This window comes from Columba livia, chromosome 1, assembly GCF_036013475.1.
Source record: "Columba livia isolate bColLiv1 breed racing homer chromosome 1, bColLiv1.pat.W.v2, whole genome shotgun sequence".
In the NCBI taxonomy this organism is placed as follows: Eukaryota; Metazoa; Chordata; class Aves; order Columbiformes; family Columbidae; genus Columba; species Columba livia.
The window spans coordinates 121,071,216-121,091,362 of record NC_088602.1 but is presented as its reverse complement, the minus strand read 5'-3'; the positions used below and the strand labels follow the sequence as shown (position 1 = coordinate 121,091,362).

The window sequence follows — 20,147 nt, the reverse complement described above, 5'->3', positions numbered from 1 at the left end:
CTTCCTCTCTCTGCCGGAAGCGGCGGCAGGGTCGGGAGTTGCCAAGATGGCGGCGGCCGCAGGTAACGGTGTGTGGGTAGGCCGCGGCGAGGCGTAGAGTCGGCCTTGTCGCCATGCCAAAGTACTACGAGGAGAAGGAGGAGGACGGGCGGGCCTGCGGCGGGGTGAGGGAGGATCTGCGGCAGTGCCTGCTGGAGAGCGCCTGTGTCCTGCAGGTGAGCGCTGTAGCTCTCCCGGCAGAGAGCCCCCAGCCCCGTGTCTCTGCTGCTGTATGCGCCGCTCCCCGGTTAAACCCTAAGGGAAGTGAGGGCCGCGCTGCCCTGGCACCCCCGGGAGCGGAGTGTGGGGCGGCGGCCTCGCCCTGGCGGCAACGAACCCGCGGGAGAGACGCCCTTATTTCGTCCCTTTTAAGTCTTTTAGTTTGTGTATTAAGTTGTAAAATAAATTATAACTTGAGAAGAAAGTGCAAGGTACCGTGTAAACCTCGTCTGAAATATTTTGAACGCTCTTTCACATGCAGCAAAAATCCATTAAATTTTCAATCCTTTATTTTTTCATCTGACAGGAAAACAAAAGCCCTAAGCAATGCTTGAGGGAAGGACACTGTAGGAGTTTGCAAGTGACATTTTTTGCATGCAAAAGATCAATGGTAAGTGTTTGCAGTGTATTTTCTTCTGCTAGCGGCCTGGCTGCTTTCTGTATTTTTCCCTGCTTTCTGAAAACACTACTTCAGTTCAGGGAAACTGGTGTCATTAGTCAGAACAGTTCTTGCCTTTCAAGTCTATTTAAAATATGCATGTTGTACACTGTTCTCATGAAGAAAGTCATAGAGGGTGAACAAGACAAAAACCACATGCTTAAATTGAATTGCGCTTAGCATGTAACACATAAATGAGGCAGGTTTTTGTGTGTGTGTGTGTGTGTGTGTGTGGTTTTGTTTTTTGTTTTATTGTTTTTGTTTTTTAATTAAAGCACTGGTTTAAACACAGTATATCAGGTAGTTGTAGCATATTGACAAGCTATTTTTTGTCTGTGAACAAACAACATTTAAGTGAAAAGGGTGTCCTGCTGAAAGAGACTTCTACTATTGGAACAGGCTCTTGCCTTTGTCAGGTTTCTTAAAGAACGTGAATTCATGATAAAGAAGTTTTGTTTTGTTTTGTTTTTTTAATATAGTGAGCTATCGAGTATGGTAGTGAGAAGCCAGTTGTAGAAATGTAAAGTTTCCCCGACTTTGATACAAGTTCCTTCTCTAGAAACATCTTGCTTGTGTTTCTGTAACACTTAAAAATGCTTAAGATGTGATAAAGATGGTACCAAAGCTTTCTAATCATGTGTAGTGCAGGGCTCACTTTAATTTTTAGCATGATGAAGAATATGCAGCTGAAATTGTATCTAAACTCTTTCCTCCAATTTGTATTTTTGCTTAAGTCATAGTAGCAGCTTTTTGTGCCTCTCCTGTAGGAACTGTATTAAGCCATGAAGTGACATGATTATTTCTGTGGACAGGAAAAAATCCTGTGTGTTTGATGTCAGAAATACCTATTTGATGCTGCAGTAGCAATATATTTATTTCCAGATGATGGGCCTGTATTTCTGTCTGTAGATCATTAAGGGAGCCGGAGGCCTGGCTCTTACATGGTTCTGTTTAACTGCTCCAAATTCTAAGACTGCAGAAGGACATTTTTCTTGTCCTGTTAACTCTGTAAATGTCAGTAATTGCGCTCTGCCCAATTTGTTACTTGGTATAATAGTGAGATTTAAAGAGTATTTAAAAACAAGTTAGATACTAAATGCAGACATAATTGACAATATGCTAAAATCATTAAGGGCTTTTCCTAGATGCTTATTTCTTTGTAAGGAAATATAATCTCTTATCAGAGGATTAAACTGTAGTACATCTTAGATGTTAAAGTAAGAACAAGGTTTAAAGTGGAAGCTTCTTGAATTTTGGACAAGCTGTGTTGTCTTGCAATTTAGCTCTTTACACATTTTGCTGCAGCCCTGAATTGTGGAAGAGGGTTAGTTAGGAGAGGTGAAAGATAAGTCCTCAGTCTAATATCTGAATATGGCTGAACTGTAATCCGTAACTGCCATCTTCAAGATTGGCTATCTACATTCAGAAGAATTCTCCCAAGTTCAAATATGTTTGTCTGCTGCACTGGGAAAGAATTTGCAATTTCCTTTCAATAAGTGCTGCACTGTAGCCATTATTTTTGGTTTACTGCCATGTTTTGCCTTCCATTAAATGCTTTTTTGGTAACTACCAAGAAGAAACTTAGAGATTTTACAAGGCTGATATCATTTTTATTTTTACTGCTACTTCTTTTCTGATGCTTGTTGTATTTAAGTTATCCCTGTTCTCACTGACATTTGCAGTGACTCCCACTTCAACCAAATCTGAATTTTCCTCCTTCAGCTTGTCAGTTAACTTTGGAAGAACAGATTTAAGCAGATCTACACAACCTTGTTTTCATGTGTTCCTTGTCATCCCACTATGCCATTCTGTAATTTATGTTATGCTGTTTATTTCAAAATGCACAGGATGCTTATCACATAACTTTAATTTTGTGTGATATTTACCATAATATCTGTTTCTTTGAAAGAACCCTGTGATTTGTTTGCTACATCACTAACTTTGTGCCTTCTGCTTTATTCTCTACTTTCTTCTGATGTTACAAAATTCCCAGGGTAGCACAAGCACTTTGAAGTATTTATTTTGCATAATGTGTGTTTTTAAAATATTGACTTCAATTTTCAGTTGGATACCAGGGCAAGATTCAGAGGAAGGAAGGGATACTGAAGTCCTTGTGAAGACACCTGGCCATGGGAAATCAGGATTCATCAGCACTTTAAGCAAAACAGAGACTAAAGCAAGCTGATTCTATCTGCTGCATCCTTTCTTGCAACATTTTTGGGGAAGGTGTGAGTATTCTGAAAGATTGACCTGGATGTGCATTTACATGTTAAAAAGAAGACAAGCATAGAACTGCAAGTTCTGGCCAAAATGGGTACTTGTCATACACTTGCAATAAAATATGTAAAATCCAGAATCAGCTTCAGCTATCATTCTGTTTTGAAATGAAGTTGTCTTTTCTGGTTTTACTAATGTACTAATTCTGGTCATGTGTTACTATTGCAAATAGTACAAGATATGGAACTGGGAGTTCACTTGACTGCTATCCCAGAGGATACCTCAGGATACAGCTGTTTCCAGAGGTGATGAGTTGGACGCGATTGTGAAATGTATGTACAAGCTGCTTCCTCCCCAGGGGGTCTGTTACCCAATAAACCTGCACTAATGGGTAGGAGTGGCATGTTTTTGCAGTGCCACATATACAAGGATGGAATCTCTTTCTTCTTGCTCTAAGTTCTTTTTAATATGATGGTTCACGTACATGTTTTGGTGCAATCTGGTTGTGTTGAACAACTAGATTAAAATTTGGTTACTCTAAGCTAAAAGACATCTGATTTTTCTTTCAGTCTTCTCATTGTATTGTCACAAGTACAAGAGAACTATAGGATTATTGTAGTCAATGGCTTGAAAGCCGTGTGCCAGGATGTAGCTGATTATGTATCTTTGGATGAGGGAGGACAGGATTCCTTAGGCCAACAGTTAAGGAGACCATGGCTGCTGTTACTATGTTCTAGAGGTATTTACAACAGTATTTAAGTTCCTCTGAGATGACCCTGGATGATCTTTCAGTGTTATTTTCCAAGCAAATGCATAAATACTAGTCCCAACATATCATCATCCCTTAATGGTACATCTGGACTTCATTGTGTTTATAGGAAGTTGTGCTCCATGAATTTACTTTGTCCTTTATGAGCATTTTTCTTGTTTTTACTTTTTCACTTCTAAATTCTTTTGTTCACATTTTGTGGTTGTAAAATATTCAAACTGCCATTCACGTTAATTTAAATTGTAACTACGGCCTGCCATATACTTCTTAAAGCTTGCTATCCCTTTAGAATTTTTTTTGTGCTTAAGTCAAATTGTATATAGTTTCATAAGTTATAAAACAGCTGCAGTCAAAAAGCATATAAATTACTGAAGGAAAATACTGTTTTGCTTTCCTTTGATCAAGAATGACTGTGGTGGGATTTATGGGGGTAGCAAGCATTAGTGTTTAAACCGTGACTGTGACCAGTACTTACTGGTTCTGTTGAAGAAGTTGTTTCTGAAGATGATTTCTTTTTCCTTCTCTCTACCTCCTTCTCCGCCTTTTGAAGTCGTTAAGAAATAAATGGTAGTGTAACCCTTACATATGGAAATTCAAATAACTTCAGAGAAGCTAATTAGAAATAAGATTAGGAAATAGTGAGAGAGGAGAGAATCATAGTAACTTATTTTCTTGACTAAAACTTATAGTCGTGTGGCTGATTTACATTAGTTTGAAGATGGATGTGACACTTATTGTTTGTAAAATCAATTACTTCAGTGAATAATTGAATATCGAATATTTAATTCTGTCTCAAGCAACTTCTCTGTGATCAAAGTATGTTTATATTCCTTGTATGTAGTATTTTATTTTTGCAATCATTAGTCAATTGCATATTTTCATATTCTGTTGATCATGTGAAAGCAGGTTAATTTGTTGAAGTGCTCTAGGCATCCTTTATTTTCCACAATCTAGTTACCGTATCTCTTTACATATACTAAAATGATAATTTGATGTCATGTCTGTAGGAGTGTTCAACATATTACCACAAGTCTTCTCCACGGCGGGGCGGGGGGAGAAAGTTTAAAATGGAGAAAAAGTAAACTTAAAGCCACTTGGCAGGTAATTAAATGTCAGGTAGAGAGAAGAGTGGGAATGGTATGTATTTTTGCCAGTCAAGGACCCTTCAGTGATCTGCCCTTCTGCAGGGGACTGTAGGCTTGATGATTCAGGTGATTTGCTCCTGTCTCAGCCAATAATCACTGAGCTTGACCTGCAGAAAGTCCTTTTGGAAAGAAACAGGCAGGTAGCAGACTGTAGGCAGATAACCATTTAAAGATATTTTTAGTAATTGACTCGATCCAGTGGAGATCGAATGTTAAAATTAAATGCAGTGTTTGCTGTTGGGCATTTAAGGATTTAATAATTAATTTAACAGAATACTTGTATTATTTGATCCAATAGGATCTCTTAGTGTCAAAACTTCCTAATGGTTCAGTGGCCTATCTAGGACGGTATAAAAATACATATAATATGTGTCTAAATTCTGAGTTGCTTAAGAGACTATAGTTGTTCAATTCCAATGTTATGTAACATAATATTCTGTCTAAAATTGGGTAATTATATAATTGCCTAGGGACTTTGAGTACTGGCCTACTTGAGAGCTATTAATATTTCTTATATGAAAAATAATTTGTTTTATTAATGGAAAGCCCTCAGTGCTATAAATTTGTGTATATGATTCCAGCTTTTTTTCCTGATACACGAAACGTTTTTATTTGAATATATTGATACTTTTCAGTCTCATGTCTCGTGCTATGCCACTATCTTTTATTAAAAAACTACGCTTTTCTAATCTGTGTTAGATTTTGCGAGGTTGAACATGTGATGTATTTGAACTTGTGAAATTTGACTGCTTAGGACAAAAGGTTGAAATGGCACCAAAAGGTTGTTACTGGTTTTAGAATCACAAATATATGCAGTGCTAATAATTTGTATTGGATAAGTAAAGGATGCAGTTTGCAAAAACCTTTCACTGCTGTTCTCATTTCTGCCATTGTTTTACATGATGGCAGAGTCGAAGGGTGCTGAATGCTGTTGAAATTTGCATTGGAGACTGTGGCACCATCAGTGTTAGGACCTGTCTGTGTTGTAATTGTGTCTAGTTTAATCAATTAACATATTCTTTCTGTGGTCAAATCCTGCAAACAGGTTTGTATTTATGTGTATGTAAACACAGATTGCAGGACCACTGACATGTTTATTATGATAAAAATAGGCTATAGTCATTTACTCTGGTCTGAAAATTCTTTAGGTAATTAAATCTGTTCTTTCAAGTTGGTATGAAGTGGTAAGGATATTGTTTAAGCAGAATCTGTTTAATGTAGGCTCATGTGTTCATAAATTGAAAAATGAGAGAAAGGAGTTGCTGTTTAACAAGTATTCATGCATTTATTATTTAGGTTATGCCTGTTAAAAGGAAAGATAAAGCATCTTTAAAAAAAAAAATTCGAAAGCCTTTCTACTTCCAGAATATATTCATTCATATTGCAAAGAACTTAATTATTCACTGGTTGGCATAAGAAATTAGTTGTGTATTCTCTCTTCACTTTTAAGTTTCTAAAGAGGAGCAGGTTGGATGATATGCTTTTTTTTCAAAGCAAACTTTTAAAATAATATTATTTCAGTGGAAGCCCGGAACAAACTAGACTGACACCTTCTGCTCTGAGATGAGCGCTAAGTGATATCATCTTCTAAAAATGCAGCCACAGAATGTAGGTGGTAAGCAGTAGCTGTTGTTTAAGCCTTTGGTTAGAAAACTTAGAAATACAGAACTGGAGCAGCTTTGTTGACATGATGAATTTCACAAATAGTCATGCTGCCTTAGTGCTTGATATGTGGTCATCTGGAATATGTGCATTTATTCTAAATACGTATCTCATTGTCTAAAGCTGAATAGCGTGTCAGAGCTTAATTTCCATCATAGCCTGTAGCTGACAGAACAGTAACCAGAAACCTTAAGATCCTTTCTCCTTTTTCTTTTTCCAAATGTGCATGCTGAATTATTTGTCTCTGGCATGGTCTTGCTCCAGCTGTCTTCAGAAGATTATTAACTAGTTATTTTTGTAAGTGATAGGCTCCTTGATGACTTGATTGACTTTCTATAGGAAGAAATTATGGTAAACATGAAGAACAGCTTTTTGAAGTGGACTATGCTTGATTTTTCAGGATTTACAGTATTAAATTACACTAGTAAATAAAATTACAGATCAATAACATTGAAGAAGCAACAATATTAGCATTTTAATAGCTGCTTAGTGTTGTCAGCAGCAGGTGATATATTTCAAATAATAATGTATTTTAGTAGATAACATTGAAATTATTTTTTAGATCAAGCTGGGTTTTTTTTTGTCCTGATGAAAGCTTTCATGTGCCGTATTATTGCTTTGTCTGTAGGTATTAATGGGCTGCAGTGAAATGGAAGAGAATAATTTCTTAAAGATTTTTAGTAACGGAGGAAATGATACAAGCAAATCTCTGTGACTTAGAACAAGATATCCGAAAGTATTTTTGCAATATTGCTGCTATTACTTTAAAAGGAGCTAGGGAAAAAAATACTGAATATAGAAATTGGCTTGTAATTCATAAGTTCCAATGATAAATTGTGCTACTGTAAAATGGTATTGTGTTGTCCTTTATTATTGTGAAGCATGAGGAATATAGAATTTTTCTAGTCAAAATTATGGCAGGAATTTTAAGGCTTTTTTTGGTGGGGCAAGTCTTGAAGACTTTCTGGTATGTAGGTCCCAGAGGCCCTACGTTTGTTAGATACTGCTTGTCTCAGGCTTTTGATTCTGTATCAGCCATACCTCTCTCTTGGCTATAGTAAGATGGTGTCTGAAAATCTGGGTGATAAGAAGCCAGATTGCTAGCATACTGAGGAAAATGGGGGTAAATAGAAACTGATTGTGGGTTTTCTAACATTTTGCATTGCTCAGTGTAAAGATGGAAACTATGTAAAGGCCTTTATTAGCTGAGACTGGATATCCAGTGAAGTGTCCCTTTCTTCCTGCTTTATATTAGCAGGTAAGAGAGTTTAACATCCTTTCAGCTAGTCTGACCTCCTGTGAAGTATTCATGCTAGAGAAAAACATTGTCTCTTGTAAAAATGTATAAAATGTAATCTCTCTCTTCATTTGATAGTAATCCCTTTCTTAAAAGTGCACGTCTGTCTTGTGATTAGAATTTGGCTTCACCTTCCACTTACAAGAAAAGGGAAGGGGATTGCTCTGCAAAAGAGGTCAGTAGTACCTTGTTTTTTCTTGCTGGGAATGCATTTAAAACTATAAAACTACTCCCTGTTTTTTGATGAAATGCATGGATTGATGTCCTAAAATCTTGTGTTACGCCTGTCTTCCTTAGTCCCCTCACACAAATTTGTAATCTTCTAAGGAGATAAAGCCCTGTTACGGGTTTTTTCAGTGATCTATATAGAGGTAAAATCCCCTCTTCTTTCTTTGTGCACTGTGGATTGTGCTTCCAAGATACTTGTCACATTTTGTCACAGTGTTAAGTTGGGATATCATGCTTATTTCCTTGTCTTTTATGACCCTGATACCTTTTTTAGAGTCTGTTGTTTTCTGCTGTTTTACCAGTTTCAAGGTATAACTTTTTATTCTTTTCCCAGATGTACAACCTGAGATTTGGATATTAGAAAAAAAAAAAAAATTGGAACAATTTGCTTTGTCAGCTGTTCCATAACTCTTATATTATGTCCCAGTTGTTTTGTTTACCATAGTGGTAGCTTTTGTGTTGTCCTCAAATATAATCAGCAATGAGTTTGTGTATCTTTGAGGAACATGTTGAATAGTGTTAAACCTGGTAATGGTCCTAGGGTAGCTCTCTACTCAAATGCAACTCCCCTCTGACAATGAGTTTTTGAGGTTTGTTACTTAGGTTTTCTTAATCAAAGAAATTGTAATCTTAAAAAAAAAAAAAAGTAAATTAAAAACCTTCCTGCGCTATACATTCCTACCCTACTGGCTTTCCTCTTATTTTGCTCTTGCCAATTCAGGCTGCACTGACAATAAGTAACAGGGTGGTTCTCCTTGTCCACTTCCAACTTTTAACACAGGTGCCCTTCTGGTCTGTTGAGTTTTAGTGTTGTTTCGATTTACTGATGCTAAGTGAACATCAGTAGTAAATGCCATTCTTCCAGAATCCTTGGTGGGGAGTTGTCCAAGCCTTCTGTTTTTAAAAGGTTGTATTTCAATTGATGATGATTAAAACTGTGATCAGCTACAAATAAACTGCAGTGGTTTGTGCTTCTTAACCCTGTTGAACTCTGTATTCACCTTCAAGGGTGTTGGCGACAATGTCTACTTGCTTTCTAGCCTGTCCTAGCCAAATATATTTAATATTTTTATGAGAGGATGGCTTTAAGCTGCATGATATGCAAAGGAACTCCTATTTTCTGTCTTCTTTTTGTTTAAAAAACGTGGCATGGTTCGTCAGCTTTGCACTAAACTGTGACCAAAGATAAATGTTAAAAATCATGTTTGACTAGGCATTGAAAATAAGCTCTCCTTTGTAAATTCTTTTTTTTTCTTTAATGGAAGGGCTTGGTTCGATCCCGTCACACAGCTAAAAATGGAATTTCATCACTGACAGGTGGAAAGAAAAATGAAGAATTCAAGCTGCATCTCCTGCCTTCTCTATCCAGATTCAGATCATATTGAGGACTTGAGCTGGCAGCTTCCAGCAGCAGGGAACTGCAGCAGGCAAATTAAAATTCTTACAGTAGAGTGGTGTTGGGACTGACTCAACGGGTAGTTGGCAGCGACCCTCTGCAAATCATGCACAGTTGGCTGGATGCATCCAGACAAGTGTGTCTGTGTGTCTCACCATTTTCCCCCTTCAGCATGTTTCCTGTGTGCAGGAGCCCTTCGTGTGCCTCCTGGGAGTTCCCACAGGGCTCCTTGTGAGTAACCTGTCTTCTTCGTGGCATTTGCACACCCTCCAAAAATAATACAATGAGCCAGAGGTGGATTGTGATGTCTTATTACATTCTTTCAAATTACACTTTGCACTGAATGGATTAAATCCTTCAGTGATAGCCATGTGGTGTAGAAATTGGTTAAAAAATGGAGCTCAGACTCAGCTATGCAAGTTTCAACAAATGTAGCTGGCTGAACCGCTCTCAAGCAACCTGAAGCCTGGACAAGGAATAAGGATGAATGGAAGAAACATAGAATCATAGAATAATTTTGGTTAGAAGAGACCCTCAGGATCATCGAGTCCAACCATTAACCTAACTCTAGCACTAAACCATGTCCCTAAGAACCTCGTCTAAATGCCTTTTAAACACCTCCAGGGCTGGTGACTCCACCACTTCCCTGGGCAGCCTGTTCCAAAGCCTGACAACCCTTTCCATGAAGAATTTTTTCCTAATATGCAATCTAAACCTCCCCTGAACAACTTGAGGCCATTTCCTCTTGTCTTGTCACTTGCTACTTGGGAGAAGAGACCAACCCCCTCCATGCTACAACCTCCTTTCAGGTGATTGCAGAGAGCAATAAGGTCTCCCCTCAGCCTCCTTTTCTCCAGGCTGAACAGCCCCAGTTCCCTCAGCCACTCCTCACAAAGATGCGGGTGTCAAATTAATTGGCCCAAACTTCATAGCTGCGATGTGGGTATTTCTTAGCCCCCTGATATTTTTTTTTCTCGAAATCCCCAATTCCTGGCTGCAGGTGGGGATACAAGGGAGAATTCCAGTTGCTGTATTTTTGGATCCTTCGGAGTCGGAGATGAGAGAGCACTTAAAAACAGGCTGCCGGCTGGGAGGCGAGTCTCGGCTCACCGGAGGCATGTTGAAAGCAGACCCTTGGCCGCGCCTTCCCTCCCCGTTACTTGCCGTCCCTTTCCTTCCCCACCTGCCCGCCTCCCGCAGCGCGGGGCCGGGCGGCCGCAGGGGCGGAGCCCAGGGGCGGGGCGGGGCCGCCGGTGCCGTCACAGGCGGGCGGGCTCCGGGCCGCCGGAGCTTCTGGGGGTGCGGGGTCGGCGGCTGGCGCGGGGCGGTGGCGGGCGAGCCGGGGCTGCAGAGGTAAGCGAGGGGCGCCCAGCCGGGCTCTGAGGGCAGCCGGGGAGCTGCCCTGCCGCGCTCCGAGGAAGGGGCTGAAGGGAGACGGTGCGCCGCTGGGGAGGGGGCTGGGCCCGGCGGGTCTGGTACGTCTGAGGCGGGAGGCGCCGCTGACAGCTCCGGGGTCAGGTGCGGAAGGGGGTGCGCGGCGCTCCGCCGCAGGAACGGTGTCAGCGGGCGGCCGTTGGAGCGGCCGTTGCGGGGTGGGCGCAGTCGCCAACCGGCGCTGAGAGCGGCCCGGGCGTGCACTGGCGAGACCCCATCTTGGGGAGGCCCTGACACCCGGGGTTTGCTTCGTGCCGCGGTTTCGGTCGTCGTCGTTGTCATCTGCAGCGCGCTGCTGCGTTTCACGGCGTTACTGGGGTTGTTGTTGTGCGTTTAGCTTTTATTGAGGTTTGTCTTGCGTGTACGTGAGCCGTGCCGGGCTGCCGTGTGTGAATAAGGGCGTAGAAACAGCTGTCTCAGGAAGACATGTGAGAGTGAGATGTCAAAAAAACCAATGATGTTGCTTTTAATCTTTTAATCAAGGCTGTGCTTGAAAACTCCTGTGTGTTCCTGTTTCCAGGTATTTTTATGAGATCTGTGCCTTTTGATATTAGCCTGGACGCTTCTTTTATGGCTTTGTGCCACGACGTGGGTTTGTAGAACAGCAGGCTGCCAGGCCCTGCGTCCCTGAGAAATTTCTGATCTGCTGCGGTTGTTGTGGTGGTGGTAGGGTGACCCCAAGGCAAGGTGAGGTGGTTGGAACCATGAGTAGCACTACACCCTCCACACCTGCACGCTTTCGTGCTCAAAAAGGCTCACAGAAACACTTGTGTGTGCCCGAGGCCCTGTCCTGAGGTGGGATTGTCCCTTCAGTGTTGCTGGCAGGAGTTTTAAAAAGTGCAGATCAGAGGCTTCTTTCACAATTGCTCTCTGATGATTCTTGGTGCACCTGTGCTTTTCAGTGGGCTCCGCTTTCTCAGCAGCAATGTTGTTGTTCAGGGAATGGGGATTGAACAGCAGAGCTTAGTGAGCAGAGTGCGCTGTGGAAAGTGATAGGATGTTTAAGAACATTTAACCTCCCTTAGTTTATTCCAGACCAGCTTTTATTATTCTTCTCCCATGTAGAGAAGTCTTAAAAGGAAAAAGATTGAATGTTTGGTTTGGTGCATATTTCAGATTTTTGCACATTTATTAACCTAGAATAAGGTTGTGAAATGTAGTGGAAATGCCTTTGCAGTACTGCTGCACCATAATCCCTTTCATGTGGATTTGACGGAGTAGTGTTAAGAATGAAGTTGTAGATCTGTCCCAGTGGCATATATTTTCCCCTATACAGTGAGCACAGTCAATATATGCTGGTCAAAGCTCAACGTGGACTGCATGTGCTGTGTAGATGGTAGAGGGGCTTTTGCCTGGACAGTCAGGCTCTCTGTTGACAGTAGCTCTCCATCTGCAGGCCAGTATAATTCTGCAGAAGTCTCTAGTACTGAGCTTGTCTACACTGCCAGCAGAGAGTTATCTGGGAAAGTCTTGCTGGGTTACTTTTTAAGCAACAGAAGCAGAGGCTCTTGTGTGTTTGCATGTCCTCAAACTCTAAAGCAAGGAAGATGAGCTAGTAAGAACCATGTTGTCCTGGAAACAAGATTATTTGTTTCCCCTTGAAGAACTACTGTTTGCTAATGCTTTTTTCAAGAGCTATTAATGTAAAAACTAGTAAAGTTTTTTCTGCTGCAGATTGAAATTCAGTGGGCTACCTTTCTTCTAGGACCTCAGAGTGCCGTCACAGGGAATGCAATATCTTGCCAACTTTTTTGTAAGTCTCTCTTACTCTCAATGCAAGTGTTAGGTGAGAGCAAATGAGGGGGAACATACATATTTTGGGCAATAATTTGAAATTTAGTATTCTTAAATCTAGGAGATCTGACACTTTCTAAACTCTGAAGTGGATGTGACCTCTCTTATTTACTTACTGCTCCCTGCTGGCAGAACCAAGTTGTTAGCAAATAATGATTTCAGTGCTGTTTTCAAGGATCTGTATCGAGGCTGTATCCATTTTTCTTGATACCTGACAACTTTGCCTGTGATTTAATTTATTTGATATGAGCAAATTTTAACTTAATCTATAGTAGGCGGTAACTTGTGGAGAGCTGTGGAGAAACAAGGAGCCCTGCCAAAGTATGGCAATGGAGACATGTGATCTTCAGAGGGTGTTTGGCTCCGTTACTGAAGGCAGCGATCACACCTCTGCAGAAACTTCTATCTGCTATCAGCAGAGACAGAAGGCTGTACCCCTGCTAGGGCAGTAGAATTTTTGGTCTTAAGATCTCAGGTGTATTGAAGGTTGGATATTCTCAGCCATCTGTTAGACCTGTTTAAGTCCAGTCTGGTTACACAGGTGCTGTATTAAATGGAAGAGGTTCTCCCTGTGGAGTGAAATGACTGCTAGGAGAAATGGCTGCTCTGTTTCCTGTACATTCTGGACTACTTAGTCTCTGTGTTATTGTACTGGAACTAGGAAGGAAAATAAGAAGGCAAAGAATGCCCTTTTGGTTCTTGTTTCCTTGTTAAGATTTAATTCAGTCTTCTGGCATGTGCTTTGTTATAGCAAATTTTAATTACCTGATTGCTAGTACATAAGATGCACCTTTAGAATAGACTAATACCTCTTGGATGCCCTTTGTATATTACTTTGTTGGAAAAACTTCCCCATTTTTTGCCTGGGATGTGGAGACTGATTGCCTTACTTGGAGATGAAGTTTGAAACCTCTACTTTTTGTCCTTGAGAGATAGGAGATGAAATAACAGAGGCAGCAGAGCTCAGAGCTCTTACATGCTCTTTGCTTCTGCTTGTCACTTCCCTTCCTGTTTCTTTTCTGACAAACTGAATTTCCTCTCTATTGTTGGATTATCTACCTAAATCTCAAGCAGACATCCTTTGCAGAAAGGTTGTTGGAAAAACATTTGCCTTGGAAGAAGAAAGCTTTGGGGTGTATCTGCCTCATCCACATCCGATGGGCAGACATAGCCTCAAATGTGTTTAAATTACACCTATTGCTGCTTAGCCTTATATGATAAGCTCTTTACTATAGACCAAGTTGATTTTTTCTGGCGTCCTGATAGAAAGAGGAATTTCCCTTTCCCGCCTCACAGCCACTTCCTGCTTCCACACTGAGAATGAAGCATTGACTGAGTGAAGTAAGGAAAGTAACAGAAGAATTTGTAAATTAAGGACATGACTGAGAGGAGGACGTGTGCCTTGGCTGCGCAGGGGACTGATAGGGTCATAGACTGCTTTTGTGGTCTGTGTGGCACACGGTAAGGGAAGTGTGCACGAGATAATGGAAGGCAAACTCCCCAGACTTTCCTGGCAGTTACTGCTGTATTTTCCCTGTTTCAGAAAATGGGGTTAATCACATTGCATCAGCCAGCACAGGTGGACATTGTGTTGCTGCTTCTGCCAGCCTGTTGAACCAGCCACTTTTCCATCTCTCACAGAGGACAGGGAGGTGCCAGCACTGCAGAAATATGTTAGCACTTCTTGAAAACAACATTTGAAAGCAGCAGTAAAGTGTATGCACTCAGCAAAAAGGCTGTCCCTGGCTGTTTATACTTCCACCGAGTGTGAATTTCTTGGATTCATTATATTTTTACCTAATATGCAATAAATAGTAAATAGGGAAATTGAACTACCAAGGTGTGTCCTAACTTAGCTAAAACCATTGTGATGAAATAAGAGAGAGTAACATAGTTTTCCCCCTAACCTTCAGGCAAGTTGAGATCTTGATCTTAGTTAAAGGAGACTTTTTGTGCAGCTTGTAATACATGACCAAAGGATTTCTCTGCAACCAAGATTTTTAAATATGTGTCTGTTTTCACTAAAAGTACTCACTGTACATGTCATTGCTAAGACCTTGTATGAAATCAGCAGGTTAGATTCATAAATACATTGAGATTCTTGAACTGTTATATGTAGGCCTGGCCTGCTTATGAGAGTGTAACCTCTTTGATGTTCGTACATTTCTCACAAATGCCTGCATCTTGTTTGTGGCCTAGTGCTCTGCCATGCTAACGGAGGAGCCTGTTGTGTGGGAGATTATGCTCTGTAAATATAGCTCTGTTCTTCCAGGTTGTTGCAGACAGAACAGATTTTGTGGAGTGGATAACTGAGCGAGGTGAATGGGACTAGTATGAGAGGAAAGGACCGTAGATACAGAGGGGAAAAGTGAAGGGAAAGGAGCAGGGAGGATGAGAAACTAGATGGTCCATAAAGGAAAGAAGAGAGAGTGGTAGAAAGATGTATACAGTTTATTTCTGATCCATGTTTCATAGCATTTGCCAGTGGAGCACTTTAAAGTTGTAGTTTCTGCAAGAAACTGGCAGAATTCTGAACCTGTAGCTCCATCTGGGGTGTGCTTGGAGAGAACATAAAAGCAGGGAAGCTGGGCTTCCCTGGCAGATGCATCCTCAACTGGAGCATGCTGGGAGAGGGGCTGTGCCACTCTGAGAACCTGCAGGTAAAGGCCAGGTGAAGGGTGCACATGTTGCAAACTCCCATTGCTAGATAAGATACTTTAAAGAAGTTGGGGTCATGTGCTCTCAGAAGCATGACTATTTTCATATTACTGAAGAAAGTAATACATTTTACCACCTACCTAAACTTTTATAAGAACAAATATTCTTTCCACCATATGATTAGTTATAGGAAGCATATATGTACGGAAGCAGCACACATCAGTTCCTTGAGGCAGTTTATGGTTAAGGTACCCTTACTGCAGCATAGCAAACTGGACGGAGTTCTACAAATAAAACCAGTGTCTGTGAGTGCCTTTGCACATGCACCGTTCCTTCCTTTTTTACAAGGCTAAGTAGTCCAGACTAACTCTCTGCTCGAGTAGCTTCTTTTCATGGTGGTAGCCTGCCATATCACTGAGTTTTCTGTAACTTCCTTTCAGCTGCAGAAGCACATACAAGCAAAACAAACTGTGCTTAGAAAGAATATGATGCCTGGAGTTTTGCCATGTAATGAATAAGAGAAGTCTCTAAGGTAGAAACTCTGGCTAACAGTGGAGGCCCGGAAGGTAATGGATTTGCTGAGAATTTGTTCTTTCACTCATTGTCTGCTGTTAAATCTGTTGTGTTGGGGAAAGTACAGTGCTGGGCTTACTGCTAGGGTTAGGCATTGGATCTTTCTATAATTCTGTTTTGTGTTTGTTTCAAGTCTTAACCCTTGGCAGTCTGAAGTTTGGATGCAGGCCTTAGGAGAAATTTTCAGTAATTGTCCAGTCTTTGAGAGTTATAATAAGACTTGAGAATGAAATTGCTTTGTATAAAGTGTATTAAAAATACTTGCCTGTTTGGGGTCTCCTGGGTTGTTTTTCCAGCGCTTTTTCTACATTTTCTCTGTGATGACCAGTGTTAAGGGAATAGTTTTTCATAGTTTGCTAAGCCTCTAATTTTTCAGAGTTCTCTTTCAAAAAACAACTTCTCTTTTGTTTGTTTGTTTTTAGTGTTGCTCAGAATAAAGTATTTATTGATAGACTCTCTAAACGTTTTGTTTTTCCCTTTTTTTACCCCTTACCCACCTGGATTTCTCTTCACGTCTTGCTGCATTTTGTCTTGCCACTAACAATTCTTTTGGTCCTATAGCTACTTTTTACATTCACTAGGCTGGAAATTACTGTCTCCCACAATAGGGCAGGTGGAACGAAATGTGTGACTGCGCTTCAGTGACTTTAGTGCAAAGTTCAGTGGCTTAATTTAAACTGTTGGTTTGACATTTCTGAAGAGTGTTCACTTGATCTGGTCCATTGACTTTGCTTGGGAGGCAGTAAACTTGAACTGCAATGTGGTAATGTCTTCCGTCACCAGAGCTACTTGATGACCTCTGTGTGCAATTTTTCTGTTATATTTTTACCATAAAGGGTAAGTATTAGAACATTGTTAATTCTGATAGCAGTTCTGTGAAAATGAGAATTTATTGAACATTACAGTATCTGTTTAAAAAAAGGTGCTTGTGTATTGTCTTGTGGAAGGTGCTACATATAAAATACAAGATCTGGGATAAGTCTTCCTTCCAGGTGCAGAAGGCTGTAGAGCATTTCCCAGGTGCTTTGTATGGTCATTATCTGCACAAGAGAATTCTGTTGTGGGTGTCTTGTGCCTTCCAGTTTTAGAAAAGTCATGTATGTCTAACCATGTTTAAAAGTTGGTGTCACAGCTGGAAGCTAGGAAGTAGTGTTGTGTGACACTTAACTCTGTATGGACTCATGAACTTGCTCTGCTGTCCAGTTGCATCCTTCTAGAGACATGGATGAACACACTCCTGGAGTTTTTCTAGTGATCGTAACTTTTGCTCCCAAAATGTAGCTGGATCATCTGTCATAATTTTTGGGGTTGGGGGAATTGTTCAGCATTGTTGGTTTCGTGCTGAATGGAAGGCGATGTTGCCACATATAAACAAGACAGTTATAGGGGTGAAGACAACGTTTTAAACCACAGATGACCTACACTGCTTACAAAATAATGGTCTTAAAAGAGCAATCCATGTAACCATGATTTGACCTCATGGGTTCCAATTATGCAAAATCTTTAGTTAGATGATCTGCTTTTCTGTGTTGTATTTAATGCATAGGAGGGGCCTAATTTGGGAATGAACTGCATAGTAAAGGACATCAGTGAGTGTAATAGATTTATTTGTCGCAGAAATTGGAAGTTGCAGAGCAGTCAAAGCAGGGAATTGAAGGAAGAGGAGGACAAGGTTGTTTTCTAATTGAGAGTTGCATCTTTCCAGAGGCCTGGAACGCAACCCTACCACTCCCCACAGTTCCTGTGTGGTGCAAGGCAAGTCTTTAAAAATCGTCCTTTTGCTATTGGTCAATACAATATTTCTCGTTTTTTGAGTGTCTGATTTAAGATCTAGTTTCAGTTTTACAGAACTGCTAAACCCTCCCAGCTATTTCTGCGTACATTATGTAAAAAACTGTATACTTTCGAAGTTGAATCTTGATGTCTTGAGTTAGACACCCCAAGCTAGTCAATACTTTATTCTTTCTGCTGAAGAAGGCTGGTTCTCTCTTGAAGTCTGTGTCCACTACCTCTCCTGTCCCCACAGCTGGTTCCCAGCCTCCTTGCACCAGCTTAGGCTGCCCGCTTTGGTTTTCCTTCTTATGCTCCATTTCCAGTCTCTTTGATCTGCCCATACCTGCCTGCTCACCAGCTCTTTATTGCAATGATTCGTCCCAGCCATGTAATTTCTGACCTTCTTTCTATGCCCAGACCTCAGTCCTGGTTTTCTGACACCTTCATCTTTTTAATTCAACTTTTCCAGTATTGCTCTTCAAATCTGCTACTTCTGCTCCTTTGGTTTGGGCTTTTTATTCTGCATTCTTTTGAATTTGGTATTTCTCTCTTATTTCTGAAGGCTTGTCTTAGAGATACAAGTTTTGTTGGCCCAGGTCAATGTTCAGCCAAACTGATGTTGAATGATAAACAAACTTTTCTGAACCCCTTGGGCTGGATTGGTGGGCCTGTCTGTAGGGCACTACATGTGCAGTTAGAGCTCCTGTGGAAAACAAGGGTACTCAGTTTTTTTGGAGATTTTAATTGTGAGTGAATCTCTACTGGATCTGTGTTTACTGTGACTTTTAAAAGGATTAAGATAGAAAATCTGTCAGTTTTTGTTGGTTTTTTAAATTTGTGCAAAACAATTTTCCTTTAGCCCTTACTCTTGGCAGTAGATTAATTGTTTTAGCTGAAACTAATGATTATTCTTTAAAAATCAGTGAGGCAAACACTCAGCATGAAAAATTTCTGTGCACGCACTTTGGAAAAATGTTAGCAACTGAAAAAAGCAGTCTTCTAAGAAATGGTGTTGAGCAGCCATGTTTACGGCTGGTGATGCTCCTGATCCCACCTGATTGTTCTTCTCTAGGTGAAGCATTAGAAAATGCTTTACAAACTGTTCATTCTCTTCATGTGAATCTAGGTATCTCAGCTATTGTGCAGTGGCACAGCAGCATGTTTGGCATGCGATTTTTAAAACAACGTGGGACTAGTGATGGCATGGAAATGACTGGTCCGTTAGAAAATGTGGGAAATCTTGCATAGCAAGGAACTTATTTCAGTGTAAACAGAAACTTTCCTACTCTTCCCCTTTTTGGTAAGAATGATGGAAATGCTGAAGGTCGTCTTTGCTTTGATGTATGCCAAAACTCTTTCTCTCCCCAGGCAAAGTACCTTTCCCAAATAACTGAGAGGACGCATTTGTTGAGCACTAACTCAAAATGTGTGTGCTGCCATCTAAGTTGTCTGCATTACTTTTTTTTTTTTTTCCATCAAGCGTTTTTTTTTTTCATCAAGTAATAGACAGACTTCATCTTACCAAGTCTGTAAGACTTGGGAAAACTACATATGCTCTGATTGAAAGTTTTCTACGACATGTTTCTTTTGTCAAGAACAGATTATCCAAGAATAGTTTGGTTTGGTTTGTTGTTTTGTTTTGTTTTGTTTTGTTTTTCTGGTTAGTTTGACTCAATCTATATTTTAGTAAAATTACCCTTTGCAAGAAATATCATTTAGAAATGTTTCTGCTAGAAATACTAATGGCTACAGTAGTAGTGCCTGAGGCACAGGCTTCCAGTGTGAGCTGTGGGTTTACTGCTCCACTTGAGCTAGAGATGGATATGGAACAAGCCTTTTTAATTCTACATTGGGTTCTCACTTAGCTTTCTGTCTTTGTGATTTCTGCATCATGGTGTCTGAAATGTTCTGTACTTAATATATTAATGGTAGGTTACAGTTCTGTGTTCCCAAGAGGCTTTCCAGCTGGGAGCAAGCAATCTGTTATGACCAGAAGATTATATACTCTATAAAAAGAGAGCACAGCAAAATACAGTGAGTCAAGAAATCTATGTGAAAGTTCCTGTATTGAGTTGAATCTGAAATGAGAGTTTTGGATATGTGTGTTGTATTCAATTTTGAGAGCATTTTAGATTAAATATCTAACAAATATATTGAATGAACATGCCTACATAAAATATTTAGCAGTTCTGTTCCATAGCATAAGTAGTCCAGTTACAGTAGAATGGTAAGTATCCAGGTGCTGTCAGAAACAGCGAATTTCAGCACCCTTCAGTCTGGGATGTGAACCGAGCAACTGTATTCAAAAGCCACAGGTAAAACAAGCATGCTTCTAAAAATGGACTGGCGGGATGTAAATAAAGCCATTAGAAGTCATCACAGGCTCGCTGTTGGCTCTGTATTGTTGTGTGGTGCTTTTCAGTGGGGGCATAATGCCTGTTAACTTCTCAGCAGGATGACACTCGCCCTGGGATGCTGGTGGAGTGGAGGCTTCTGCTTTGCTG

The 20,147-nt window shown here is 40.5% G+C and overlaps 2 protein-coding genes across 14 annotated transcripts in view; both read left to right on the top strand.

The window, feature by feature from the left end:
* The first annotated feature begins 1 nt into the window (after position 1).
* Positions 2–8,971, top strand: LOC102098649 (cytochrome c oxidase assembly factor 5). 2 transcript variants are annotated; one of them, XR_010475166.1, is made up of 4 exons: positions 2–215; positions 566–649; positions 2,762–2,925; positions 3,147–8,971. XR_010475166.1 is itself a non-coding variant. In XM_005502577.4 (3 exons), exons 1-3 carry the CDS (start codon positions 114–116, stop codon positions 2,801–2,803), a joined length of 228 nt encoding a protein of 75 aa, XP_005502634.1. In that variant the 5' UTR covers positions 2–113; the 3' UTR covers positions 2,804–3,053. The 2 variants fall into 2 exon arrangements, 1 of the variants encoding a protein (XP_005502634.1); XM_005502577.4 differs by lacking the exon at positions 3,147–8,971 and having other exon boundaries at positions 2,762–3,053.
* The window catches only part of INPP4A (inositol polyphosphate-4-phosphatase type I A), a 134,362-nt gene continuing 117,007 nt past the window's right edge, over positions 2,793–20,147 (top strand). For 9 of the 12 annotated variants that reach the window (XM_065075631.1, XM_065075618.1, XM_065075563.1 and 6 more), the window contains exon 1: positions 2,793–2,925. The gene's annotated coding sequence lies outside the window, so the exon portion shown is untranslated. Of the gene's footprint in view, positions 2,926–10,651; positions 10,765–20,147 lie in introns of those variants that run through there. The other 3 variants (XM_065075627.1, XM_065075596.1, XM_065075602.1) reach the window with 2 other exon arrangements.